The sequence below is a fragment of the Oncorhynchus tshawytscha genome, linkage group LG28, assembly GCF_018296145.1.
Source record: "Oncorhynchus tshawytscha isolate Ot180627B linkage group LG28, Otsh_v2.0, whole genome shotgun sequence".
Taxonomy (NCBI): Eukaryota; Metazoa; Chordata; class Actinopteri; order Salmoniformes; family Salmonidae; genus Oncorhynchus; species Oncorhynchus tshawytscha.
Genome location: NC_056456.1, coordinates 14,183,071 through 14,196,894, shown reverse-complemented (window position 1 = coordinate 14,196,894; position 13,824 = coordinate 14,183,071). Strand labels below are relative to the sequence as shown.

Here is a 13,824-nt window from a genome sequence, read left to right as displayed (position 1 = left end):
TATTACACCTTTACTGTAGGATCAAGTCCCAGTGACTGACCCGGGCCAAGACATTTGAGAGGTCGTCAGTCTTCTTTAAAAAAAAAAACAGTTTAGCAGTTCAACTTCGTCCGGAGTCATAATTGAGAGCTCTGCCACCCCATCGCCTGCAGCCAAATCAAATGAATCTGGGCTCTTGGCTCCTGGTGGTCCCCCTCTCTCGTGAAAGCTAGCGGCCCCTGCCCGCAGCCCCCACAGGAGTGGTGAGCAGATGCCAAACCAACTCCTGTTGCCAACAGGATGTTATAATAACAGGCCTGTTTACAAAGGGACTCTGCACTCACTTTCATTCAACGGGCCAGGGACCCACTCGCATGCAGCACTACTTTCAATAGTAAATAGCTTCCGCTTCCATTTCACTCACTAGTGTTTTGACGTTCTCCGTGTCAATTTGTCACATGTGAACCTTGTTATTATTGGGTGTTGCCTTGCTTTGCATTTCTCTGAGTGTTGAGACATGTTTGTTGTCTGTTTTGTTTTCTATTCATTATTATTCTTTCATTAATAAAGGAAACTACATAGCCTTTTATGACCTGGGCGGGTTGTAGTGTACTATTTAAGCCAGTCATCTGTCTTCTATGTAAAAAGTGTTTTATTGGATAATTAGGCACCACTCAAATACTTACTCTACTGTCTACAGTACATTGGCACGGGGAACTTGAGGCATGAAACGTATGAAGAAACACATGATTTACCAGATATTTTGGGTTTAAATCACAGTTTATCAACGATAAATAGACGATAAATAAATTACAGTACAACATAGAAGTATGCAAGTCATTCATACAAATACGATTATACAGATATCCCCAAATCCAGTGTCAATGTTAGCAAGATTGTGAGTTGCCGTCTGCTTTTTCTTGTACTGTACATTATAGAATAGGTAGTGACCGAATAGTATTCTGTGAATTTCAAGGGACACAGTTTCAAGGGACACAGTTTCAGACCCACTGCAAACTGGATTATAATTCAGCGATCCCACTCGATGCATCACTTACTCTGCAGCAACATACGACACTTGGAGCTGGAGGGAAACCATGTGCAGGGATGGAGGGGAATGGCTTTACTGACACCTGCAACTGAAAAAGAAGGAAAAAAAACACACATTTAGCAGCAGTGTGACAATCGTTCCTCACAGTGATTTAAGTACAACATCAGAAACCACTCTATACTTATGGTGACAGACCCAGGGATTCAATCATCCGTCAACAACAACAACCAGGTATGGATCTATTCATGGTTCTTCACAGTGCTACGAGGACAATATCTCCACAAAGTGCTGATGGGAGTGAACACTTCCTTACCTTGGTGTAAATGCCATCTAGTGGACTGGTTGGCAATTACCACATTGAGAGGGACATTGATTTCTATATTTTACACATTACAATGACGTAAGGGTGTATGACTACACCGGAGACTCAGACATTTGCTACAAATGTAGAGGTTCAGAACAAAAACTTTCTTAGAGCATGCATTTGTCGTCAGGGAACAGCAACTCACAGCGCATTTCTGGATTGCGCTGTGGTGAGCCGGTTGGCTGGTGTGTGAACTACAGCAGCCTCTTCATGCGGCAGGTGTGTTTGTCTATGTGCATAGTGGCCCGGTCCGTAGAGCTGGTCAGAATATCCAGGGCCTCGTCTTGCCTCTCCAGCTCAGTCTCAGCCTCCAGAGCCAGGTTTTTCAGCTGCATCAGCATCTGAGAGAGTAGGCAGAGAGCCATATAGGCGCACAAACACACACACACACACACACATGCTTGGATTAACTTGTGGTTGGCCCTTTTGAATCTATTTCCTCTGATCCATTGTACAGGGCAAAGTAAATCAAGCTCAGCTCAAATATTTGACATATATATTTGACCCAGGTCTGTGGGAGTAAATCTCTTGATTCTCGGAGTGGTGGGGAAAAGTGTCTCGTCTAGGGTTATGTCCCGAGAGGACATGGAGTGAGTGAGTCAGTCAGTGGAAAAGACAGGGGAGATGAGCAGAGAGGAGGAATAACACTTTTTTTTCTCAGCCATAATTATTCTTCCACTGCTTGTCGGAGCCACGAAGACCGAATAGCTGTTAGCTGTAAAATGAAAAACAATGAAGGGACTGCCTACAAAAACCAAAATGATCTGTAATGACTGTACTTCCATCGTTAGGTCATGACACAATCGCTGTGTGACCCAATATTCACGTGACTAGTATACATTACGCAAGCACATGGTGGCTATACAGAGGTCTCTGGTCTCCTGAGGTCATCGATAACAGACAAGTCAATGACATTTTGTTATTCCAACTTTCTGTGTGTTCAGGGAATTCTGCAACTCCATCTCCACGCTCCAACACCTGTGTACGTTATGGTCAATGGAACAACTTAAATCAACCTTGTTGTGCCAAGCAAAACTTAATAGACACTCACTCCACACCCCAACACGTGGTTTCTAAACTAATATTATATTATCCTACACATGCTCACAAACACACACACACACACACCCAATTGACGTTAAGTCAGTTTTCAGAGGCCAGTAATCGCAGACACGGTAACAGTGCACAGGAACGGCTTCAGACAGCAACGAGCAGACAAATAGTATTTAAACATACTCCTTAACGACAACTGCATGCATTCACTTTCTAAGGTTTCTTCAGTTTGGGAGGAAAATGTGATAAATAGGCTGATATCGATACTTCAAAATATACTGCAGTGTAATTTATGGGATTCGGTGCCATATACTGTAAAATTGACCTTTAACTAAATTCTACTGTTGAAGGTAAATTATATCACACCACTTCTGAACTTTTGCTTCGTTTTTTTTCTTCTTCCCTTCAACATACACAGTCAGACATATAGGTAAAATACAAATCAAGTTAAAAATAAATAAAAAAGTAGGCTTATAACATAATTAAACTGATGAAAGGTGAGGTGAGTTGTAGGAAAGACATTAAAAAAAACTGTAAATATTCAACTGATTTGAACAAAAAAATTACTAATTGCGAAAAAATGTCACTAACACGATCGATTTGTTTGAAAATGATTATATATACAATTATATTGAGATACAATCGTATTGATACCACTCTGAAGTAGTCAATACTTAACTTGTAATATCTAACTGACTACCGGCGCCGACAGAGATGGCCGCCTCGCTTCGCGTTCCTAGGAAACTATGCAGTTTTTTGTTTTTTTACGTGTTATTTCTTACATTAGTACCCCAGGTCATCTTAGGTTTCATTACATACAGTCGAGAAGAACTACTGAATATAAGATCAGCGTCAACTCACCATCAGTACGACCAATTGTGATTGTGGACTTCAGGAAACAGCAGAGGGAACACCCCCCTATCCACATCGATGGAACAGTAGTGGAGAGGGTAGCAAGTTTTAAGTTCCTCGGCATACACATCACAGACAAACTGAATTGGTCCACTCACACAGACAGCATCGTGAAGAAGGCGCAGCAGCGCCTCTTCAACCTCAGGAGGCTGAAGAAATTCGGCTTGTCACCAAAAGCACTCACAAACTTCTACAGATGCACAATCGAGAGCATCCTGGCGGGCTGTATCACCACCTGGTACGGAAACTGCTCCGCCCTCAACCGTAAGGCTCTCCAGAGGGTAGTGAGGTCTGCACAACGCATCACCGGGGCAAACTACCTGCCCTCCAGGACACCTACACCACCCGATGTTACAAGAAGGCCATAAAGATCATCAAGGACATCAACCACCCGAGCCACTGCCTGTTCACCCTGCTATCATCCAGAAGGCGAGGTCAGTACAGGTGCATCAAAGCTGGGACCGAGAGACTGAAAAACAGCTTCTATCTCAAGGCCATCGGACTGTTAAACAGCCACCACTAACATTGAGTGGCTGCTGCCAACACACTGACACTGACTCAACTCCAGCCACTTTAATAATGGGAATTGATGGGAAATGATGTAAATATATCACTAGCCACTTTAAACAATGCTACCTTATATAATGTTTACATACCCTACATTATTCATCTCATATGCATACGTATATACTGTACTCTATATCATCGACTGTATCCTTATGTAATACATGTATCACTAGCCATTTTAACCATGCCACTTTGTTTACATACTCATCTCATATGTATATACTGTACTCGATATCAGCTACTGTATCTTGCCTATGCTGCTCTGTACCATCACTCATTCATATATCCTTATGTACATATTCTTTATCCCCTTACACTGTGTATAAGACAGTAGTTTTGGAATTGTTAGTTAGATTACTTGTTGGTTATTACTGCATTGTCAGAACTAGAAGCACAAGCATTTCGCTACACTCGCATTAACATCTGCTAACCATGTGTATGTGACAAATAAAATTTGATTTGATTTGATTTAACTAACTGTGCCGTTGTGAACGCAATTTCCACAAAAGCCTCATTCAACCTCAGCTTCAATCAGCTTTACAGAACTGCTTATATGGGACTGTAAGAAACACCCAAGCCTTGAGAGACTGTAGCCTGTGTTTTAGGAGGATTCTGAAAATGACAACATACCTGTAACGGATTACCAACCAGTTACATAGACAAAATGTTGTGTTTTGAAGAGGTTTAACATGGAAAACACCATTCCGAGCCACCCATAATAATGTATTAAACGAAAACGCATTTGCGTCACTGTTTATGTCTTGCAACCATCGACCATGCATGGAGCTCACTGTTCAACATTATGAGACTTTGAATGGAAATACTTTATACACTGTCTGACCAGAGAAGTCTAACCAAATAACTGGCCATGTCTCTTTCCCTCTCTCCTCTCTCTTGTAACCCAATGGGAGTTTGGTTTGTGGTCTTACCGACTAATATATAAAATACATAGTACGTAATATAAAAATCATCACAGTGAATCTCTGGTTTGGACTGGAAACACAGCATTTATCTTCCCATGATTTTCATAGAACATAAGAAAAGTTACACTTGTTCTTTAAAACCTGCTATTGAAATGGTATACATTTAAGGCATCATAACATGGAAATTCAATCATGCATTTCTTCTGAATTCAAAACAGATATAAAGACAGGTATAAACATTATCTGAATGCAAAATAGAGAAAATGTTAGGGCAGTATAACTTCAGACTGTTATAAAGCATGTGATACATAGGATAAAATGCTTGAGGAAACAGGAAGAGGCATTAGAAGCCAGATTCCGATATTGTATCTCACCTGTCGTATTTCCTGAGCCTCAGCCTGAGTGACCTCTGGCTTAAGGACATGCACCTGCACCTGGGACAGCTCTCCTGCTGGGACTGTCATGGGGACCTCTGTCTCCTGGTACTGCAGCAGGCCTGCTGCCATGGGAGGGGGCAGAGATATAGTGATAGGCCCCTCAAAGAAACACATTAGCTTCTTATGAGCGTAACAGTAACCCTATGATAATGTAATGGTGAACACTCGTAACAACAACAAAACACAGCATGCATCAGAATTGTGTAACAAATCAATAAGCTATGTAATAAATCAATAAGCTAGAGTGTATAATGAGATTTCAGCCTCAAGAGAGCCTAAAGTAATTTCAAAGATGTGTATTGAACAATATGCCATGCTAACACCCACAGATCTTTACTGCCACTTGGTGGCCAAACACAAACCATTGTACAGAGCAAAATAAACAAAGAAGAACCCCCGACTGGGACCACAGAGGATAATCTAAACTTCTTACCTGCATTCCATATGGAACCTTGATCCTGGTCACATGGGGTCGTAGCTGGGGTCGTCAGGAAGGCAGAGTACTCACTTGTGTACTCCACCTTCTTCTTATACTGTATCTCTAGCACTGACATGGCTTCCGGCATCTTAGCCGACAGGAGTCGGAAGCATATGTCTGGCTTCCCTATGAACCTCTGCCTCACACTGATCTCATACGGATTGTGCACCCGGATGTCATCCACCTCATCCCTCTGAAAGCGGTGGAGCAGCACATAGTTTGTGTCTCGGACTTCTAATGAGGAGACCATCACCATCAAGCAACCAGGCTTCAGGTCTGAGTCTCCACCTCTGGAGACGATGGCTGGTACGCTGGTGATCACTCTGTGCTTGCCTGTTCCTGTTAACTTACAAGCAGCCTCTCTGGCAGCATGCTCAGCCTTGACATCCTGCTGACTCTTCCAGGGTAGTTTGCCAAAAGGCCACCAAGGGGGAGACTCCAGTTCAGACAGTAGCCTGCAGAGATAATAGTGACAGAAGGTAGAGGAATGCATCCAATTCAGTGACGGTTCATACAAATTAAGAAGGGTAAACATGTTCTGGATAATAACTATCCAATCTCAAATAATTAACCACTACTATATATTAGTGTATATTTAATCATCATGTGGATAGAAAGGCATCAAAACTTCAGAAAATCTCCATGATTAGCTACAATATTTGAAAACAATAAAACAAAGGACTGACAGGGCCCAGAGGTAGAATTCAATATCCACCTTACCTGTCTGCCACGCCCAGATCTGAGTCGATCTTGCCTAGGCCATGCATGACGTTATCAAACTGCTCTCCCTGGTGGTGGAGGACATTCCCTGTGTCCTCTAGCCGTCTCTGAGCCCCCGCAACCAGGTTAATCAGCTCCCTCCCCTTGGTCGGCTGTGCCTCAGCCCCCTGAACCTCTGCAGATGGGGACAACAACCTCTCCCTCCAGAAATGCTCCAGGACATTGTAGACCACCACCCGGTTGGGCCTCAGCGAGCCGAACCAGTGCTTGATATTCCCATGCTCCAACACGGTCAGAGTGCTGAAGATGAAGCTGGACGACTCCATCTTGATCTCCATGATCCTTGAGAGGCGGAAGCCAACCAGGTTCTCTTTGCTCTGGTCTGAGGTGAAGCGCAGCATGGTGCGGGTCAGGGACAGGGTGCCGGCATCCCAGCGCTTCTCACTGTTGATGTAGTAGGAGCCTGGCCAGCTGTGGATGGGGATGTCTCGGGTTGGGCATGTCATTTTGGCTTGGCTTCAGTTGCTAACCTAGGAAAACAGGGGTGAACATGTTAAAATGTTGTATTGTAAATAAATATTTGAATCAAGGTCAATATGTTAATCGAGATAAAAGATTAGAGACTAAAACGTTGGAGCTGCTAGCTAGGAATTTCAATCAACCCGGCAGTAAAGCTATGTTATGTAAGTAGATAGCTGTCATGGTAATCAAGGTATTTTGGACTAGCTATTTAGACCTACTATATGGACTGTACAGCTAGCTAGATACATATGTTTCTGTGTACTAGCTACCTTATTAGAGTACCACTATGTCTATGCTAAGCTTGCTAACGTTAGCTGACTAGCAAAACATGCAAAATCATAACATGTCAGGAAGCTAGCTAGCTAGCAGACCTTTTCATAAGCGTGCCTCTCAAATAAAAGATAAGAAAATGTGTATTTGGAGTAAATTGCATTCGTGTTCAAACAAACAAAATAGGTAACTAGCGATCATTCAACATTGTTTGATGATTTTGTTTACTTTTTAAACAAACCTGACACCTGAGCTCCTGCAGGGTTATGACTATTCCAGGAAATCAGAAGCTACAGTTTTGTAATGTTGCGTAAGACGATAATATTATCGATTGTGCATTATTTGAGTACAGCTGCTCTAGTTGGAAACTGTTAATAGATATTTTAAGGTGCCACTTTAATAATTGTAAAAAAAAAAAAATTAAAAATGTAAGAAAAATATCTTTTCGCAGATTGGTTCCCAAGCGAGTGATTTGTTTGGACGTGAAGAGACGTCACTTCCTCAGTACAGACATGTTTACAGTCCGTCTAGAAACAATGATCCTGCTATTTGAAATGTGTAGAATGTGCATTATTAATGTCTAATTTCAAAGTGTATATTTACTAAAGACATTCAACGTTGAATTAGCAAACATTGCGGAAACAATCATGTACAAAAAAAACCGAACAAATTAAAGCAAATATTGGGCGTGTGCATCTATAAATGTGGTCCCCTAAAATGCAAAATAGCATAGCCATAGGAAGCTATTTTTAGGCTCGAATGAACGAACCATTTTCTCTACATTTTTGATTTATCTTTGCAATGTAAATCCAATAATAATGGTGGAAAAGCAATTAATATGACATATCATGTCACTATAGTTTAGGTACGTCGCTTGTTTCGATTGCTTGCTAATTAGTTAGCTAGTTAACGTTACACCCAGGACTTGTTTACATCATCCAGTATCATGGACAGGGAGTCTTATCATAACTGCTGCAGCCTCGTTAAAATATCAAGGCAATCCTATGAACAATTTTGGTCTTCGCACTTTGTGGATTACATAGAGAAGGATTTGAGCTATTCCAAATTCTTTAAAAAGTACTTACTTCCTAACCACCCATGCATGTTCTCGAGGAAATTTACTGAAGACTGGAAATGTAGGAAACAGTGGGTCACTGAAGAGGGGAAGCCAAACTTCCAGAAACTGCTGCAGCAATTTGGTGAATAAATGTTGTTAGCTACATATCTATTACAATGTCCAGTAACTTTGATGTCAAATTAATGAGTTTGATTAGCCTATGGATGGGTTGTTCTGATCTGTGATTTGACAATCATGTCTCGTGCTTTGTGTAATTATCTGATGTATATATTTGGTAATAAAACATGTGTTGCAGTTATGATGAACCAATAACCTATTTTGTAAATTGTGATTTCAAAGTATTTATCTTTTTTTCCTCTTGCAGATGAGACTCCGGTTCCAGTTGCAAACTGCAATGCGAAAGAATACAATGCAAACCCCAAACAAATTATTCCTTTCAAGGAATTTATTCACTACTGGAGAGAGTACATACAGAATGGACACTCATCACCAAAAGGATGTCTGTATCTGAAAGATTGGCACATGTCAAGGTATTGAATTCACCTGTATGTTGCCATCTGAAGTAAGAGCACACTGTATATAGACTGTATATAGACTTTTTCTATTGTGTTATTGACTGTATGTTTGTTTATTCCATGTGTAACTCTGTTGTTTGTGTCGCACTGCTTTGCTTTATCTTGGCCAGGTTGCAGTTGTAAATGAGAACTTGTTCTCAACTAGCCTACCTGGTTAAATAAAGGTGAAATAAATTAAATAAAAAATGATTGGAACGTTTTTTACAGTATGTAAATAATGTATATACTGAAAGTAGCTGTATCAAGAATAAGCTAAACATGGCTCAATGGTTCCGTCCTCTGTCTTTCACAGGGATTTTCCTGAACACAATGTTTACACTACCCCAGTCTTCTTTTCCTCTGACTGGCTTAATGAGTATTGGGATACTTTGGAGGTGGATGACTACCGGTTCGTCTACATGGGACCCAAAGGCTCATGGTATAACAAAACATTTCATTATAGAGTCTATAATAGATATTCTCTTAAATCTCTGTCTCCTCTAACAACGTGATTGCTTTTTCCTCTTTTTGCTATAGGACGCCATTCCACGCGGATGTGTTCCGCTCCTACAGCTGGTCAGCGAACATCTGTGGCAGGAAGAAATGGCTCCTGTATCCCCCAGGCCAAGAAGAGTTTCTACGAGACAGCCATGGCAACCTTGCTTATGACGTCACCTCCCCTGAGATTCGAGACAAGGTGCAATTCCCACACTGTGATGAGGCCTGTCAACCACTAGAGATCATTCAGGAAGCAGGGGAGATCATATTTGTGCCCAGTGGTTGGCACCATCAGGTTTATAATTTGGTAAGTACTGCAGTTTGGATGTGGGACAAATTAAGTGGTACACTTGATCAAGAGGTTTTTTACAAATCATTATCAGTTAAGCACCTGTATGGTTCATATGGCTAATTTTGAACTAAGTAACCTGACTTCTGTCTCATTATCCTGCAGGAAGACACCATCTCCATCAACCATAACTGGCTGAATGGCTGCAATGTGGACATTATGTGGCAGTTCCTTCAGAATGAGCTGTCTGCTGTCCAGAGGGAAATAGAGGAATGGAGGAACACTATGGATTCATGGCATCAGCACTGCCAGGTATATAAGACACTTGGAGATAAACATACAGTGCCTTCGGAAAGTATTCAGACCCCTTGACTTTTTCCACATTTTATTACGTTACAGCCTTGTTCTAAAATGAGTTTCTCCCCCCCCCTCATTAATCTACACACAATACCCCATAATGACAAAGCAAAAACAGGTTTAGACAAATGTATTAAAATATCACATTACATAAGTATTCAGACCATTTACTCTGTACTTTGTTGAAGCACCTTTGGCAGTGATTACTGCATCAAGTCTTCTTGGGTATGAAGCTACAAGTTTGGCACACCTGTATTTGGGGAGTTTCTTCCATTCTGCTCCGCAGATCCTCAAGCTCTGTCAGGTTGGATGGGGCGCGTCGCTTCACAGCTATTTTCAGGTGTTCGATTGGGTTCAAGTCCGTGTTCTGGCTGGGTCACTTAAGGACATTCAGAGACTTATCCCGAAGTCACTCCTGCGTTGTCTTGACTGTGCTTAGGGTTGTTGTCCTCTTGGAAGGTGAACCTTTGCCACAGTCTGAGGACCTGAGCTCTCTGGAGCAGGTTTTCATCAAGTGTCTCTCAGTACTTTGCTCCCTTCATCTTTGCCTCGATCCTGACTAGTCTCCCAGTCTCTGCTGCTGAAAAACCTCCCCACAGTATGATGCTGCCACCAAGCTTCACAGTAGGGATGGTGCCAGGTTTCCTCCAGATGTGACGCTTGGCATTCTGGCCAAAGAGTTCATTCATGGTTTCATCAGACCAGAGAATCATGTTTCTCATGGTCTGAGAGTCTTTAGGTGCCTTTTGGCAAAATCCAAGCGGGCTGTTATGTGCCTTTTACTGAGGAGTGACTTCTGTCTGGCCACTACCATAAATGCCTGATTGGTGGAGTGCTGCAGAGATGATTGTCCTTCCGGAAGTTTCTCCCATCTCCAGAGGAACTCTAGAGCTCTGTCAGAGTGACCATCGGGTACTTGGTCACCTCCCTGACCAAGGCCTTTCTCACCTGATTGCTCAATTTGGCCGGGATGCCAGCTCTAGAAAGAGTCTTGGTGGTTCCAAACTTCTTCCATTTAAGAATGATGAATGCTACTGTGTTCTTGGGGACCTTCAATGCTGCAGACATTTTTTGTTACCCTTCCTCAGACCTGTGCCTTGACACAATCCTGTCTCTGAGCTCTATGGACAATTCCTTCAACCTCATGGCTTGGTTTTTGCTCTGACATGCACTGTCAACTGTGGGACCTTTTATATAGACAGGTGTGTGCCTTTCCAAATCATGTCCAATCAATTGAGTTTACCACAGGTGGACTCCAATCAAGTTGTAGAAGCATCTCAAGGATGAGCAATGGAAACAGAATGCTCCTGATCTCATAGCAAAGGGTCTGAATACTAATGTAAATAAGGTATCGGTTTTATTTTTACATTTTAAAACATGAAGAAAAGCCTGTTTTCACTGTCATTATGGGGTATTGTGTGTAGATTGCTGAGGATTTTATTTGATCCACTTTAGAATAAGGCTGTAACATAACAAAATGTGGCAAAGTCAAGGGGTCTGAATAGTTTCCAAAGGCACTGTCTGACAAAGCAGATGTATTTTAAAAAGCTGTGTAATCTGAGCTGGTATTTTGTTTTACAGGTCATCATGAAGTCTTGCTCTGGGATTGATTATGGGGAGTTTGCCACTTTCCTGAAGATTATCGCTGACAACCGCATGTCCTTCTTGAGTTCTTGCTCCGAGAACAACTCCTCAAATTACCCACGTCATCTTTCAGAGACCCTGGCCACATTGGGGCTTCACCATGCTGCCTTTGACCTACAGAGGGTGGCTCACATTCTAGAATGCATGCTCTGCAATGAAGACTTCAAGAGACTTGATCATTCAACTCTGAGCTCACAACCTGAAAGTTTGCTGCAGCAGATTCGAGAGACCATGCTCTCCACTAGAGGGCAGCACTCCCTTTACCAGGAATAGGCCACCCAGTATCCTTTATGAGCAACTTTATCAATACATTTAGTTGATAAGGCTTTGGTTTCAGAGGTAGCCTGATGTTATCTTGACCCCCCCCAAAAAAAAAAATCATCCTGTGTGTTTTTGGGTGTTTTTTTTATGTTGTGAATGAGATGTTGATAAAATGACAAACGTCCATACTTTGTGTCCTCGTATGTTTATTACGCCAGAGATACATAAAGTAATATTTAAGATAATAGCTAGCAACTGGCAAGCAGTGCACAACTGGCAAACAGCATAGTGTCAAGGAACTCAATATTTGAAGCAATCGCAATACTACAAACAAGAGATACATAAAGTAATATTTAAGATAATAGCTAGCAACTGGCAAGCAGTGCACAACTGGCACAGCATAGTGTCAAGGAACTCAATATTTGAAGCAATCACAATACTACAAACAAGGAAACTATAACTATTCATAGATGTCATAGACATGGTTGGTAGTGCTACCAGTGAAATACTGTAATAGGTGATTTGGAATAAGAACATTTTAACGTTATGTACCCTATCCATGTAAATATGATCTGGCTCATTTCAACATGTGTGCGTTTCATATTGTTGGGGACAAATACCTCTATCTTCATTTGGCTTTAAGAGTCTTTGGGCCACCAGTATCGCATGGATTCCTCCAGAGACTGTGTCCTCAGAAGCCTTGAGTGTTAATGGCTCTTTGGCATGAGCCAGGCGAATGCCCAGATCTCCAACCCAGGCCCTGTGCTTCCCGGCTGACTTGCCAGACTGGGTCTGAGGTGCCAATCCTTCGGGTAGTGCCGACATGCGTACGGCATCAGATGTTTCCGTACCACCCCATTGTGATGAGTCCTGGCCGATGGAACAGCCCTTACTAAAGCTGATGCCCTGCATGTAGACCAGGTTGACCTCCAGAGGAAGAGCCACCCCGGGAGGAAGGTCCTTCACTCCCTCGGGAAGTCCTAGGAGAAACCACTATAGAAATATTATAGGGTTATTACAGGAATAACTTGAATTCAACAGCCATGCTAGCCATATCCCATACCGTATCCTGCAGCCATCTCATCCATATTGTATATGGCATGACAACAACCCAGTAGTTGACAATAAGCTATAGCGCACAGTATGAGACAAAGTAAGCAAACCATTTCCACCATTTATCTATTGCATAGTGGTGCCTGTGGTAGTCCACTGTGTTGCCCTGCTGACACCAGTGGTGACCTGTCATTCAGGGCAGGTTGCCTGTTTGGCATGTTATTTTGGCATTAGTACATGTTACATATCAGTTTGCAAACAATGTAAAAAAAATATATATATATATATTTTTTGCTTTATTGAGTAAGGCAGCTCCAAAATGCAGGTGTTTCAGACTAGTTCAGTGGTTTCTGTGGTGGGACAGCCAGAGGAAAATACAGACCGTAGGAGTTGGTAATGTTCTATAGTTGTACTGTGATTGGCTCAAAGGACCTTGTGAAGTATTTAGTCAGCCACCAATTGTGCAAGTTCTCCCACTTAAAAATATGAGAGAGGCCTGTAATTGTCATCATAGGTACACTTCAACTATGACAGACAAAATGAGGAAAAAAATCCAGAAAATCACATTGTAGGATTTTTAATGAATTTATTTGCAAATTATGGTAGAAAATAAGTATTTGGTCAATAACAAAAGTTTATCTCAATACTTTGTTATATACCCTTTGTTGGCAATGACAGAGGTCAAACGTTTTCTGTAAGTCTTCACAAGGTTCTCACACACTGTTTGTGGTATTTTGGCCCATTCCTCCATGCAGATCTCCTCTAGAGCAGTGATGTTTTGGGGCTGTTGCTGGGCAACACGGACTTTCAACTC

At 41.9% G+C, this 13,824-nt stretch overlaps 2 protein-coding genes across 5 annotated transcripts; one reads left to right on the top strand and one right to left on the bottom strand.

Moving 5' to 3' along the window:
- Nucleotides 1-740: 740 nt before the first annotated feature.
- On the bottom strand, nt 741-7,749 carry LOC112226789 (synaptosome associated protein 47). Of its 4 annotated transcripts, none has more exons than XM_024391343.2 (6): nt 7,505-7,749; nt 6,485-7,014; nt 5,720-6,219; nt 5,224-5,345; nt 1,540-1,735; nt 741-1,118 (listed from the first exon to the last, which is right to left on the bottom strand). In XM_024391343.2, the coding sequence occupies exons 2-5, from the start codon at nt 6,988-6,990 to the stop codon at nt 1,589-1,591; spliced, it is 1,275 nt and encodes a 424-aa protein (XP_024247111.1). In that variant the 5' UTR covers nt 6,991-7,014; nt 7,505-7,749; the 3' UTR covers nt 741-1,118; nt 1,540-1,588. The 4 variants fall into 4 exon arrangements, with proteins under 4 accessions (XP_024247111.1, XP_024247108.1, XP_024247109.1 ...); XM_024391340.2 differs by having other exon boundaries at nt 5,224-5,348; nt 7,505-7,747; XM_024391341.2 differs by having other exon boundaries at nt 5,224-5,348; nt 7,518-7,746.
- A 97-nt stretch (nt 7,750-7,846) lies between these two features.
- jmjd4 (jumonji domain containing 4) lies at nt 7,847-12,145 on the top strand. Its single transcript, XM_024391338.2, has 6 exons — nt 7,847-8,475; nt 8,719-8,884; nt 9,222-9,347; nt 9,446-9,713; nt 9,861-10,007; nt 11,634-12,145. The coding sequence occupies exons 1-6, from the start codon at nt 8,223-8,225 to the stop codon at nt 11,967-11,969; spliced, it is 1,296 nt and encodes a 431-aa protein (XP_024247106.1). The 5' UTR covers nt 7,847-8,222; the 3' UTR covers nt 11,970-12,145.
- Nucleotides 12,146-13,824: the final 1,679 nt, after the last annotated feature.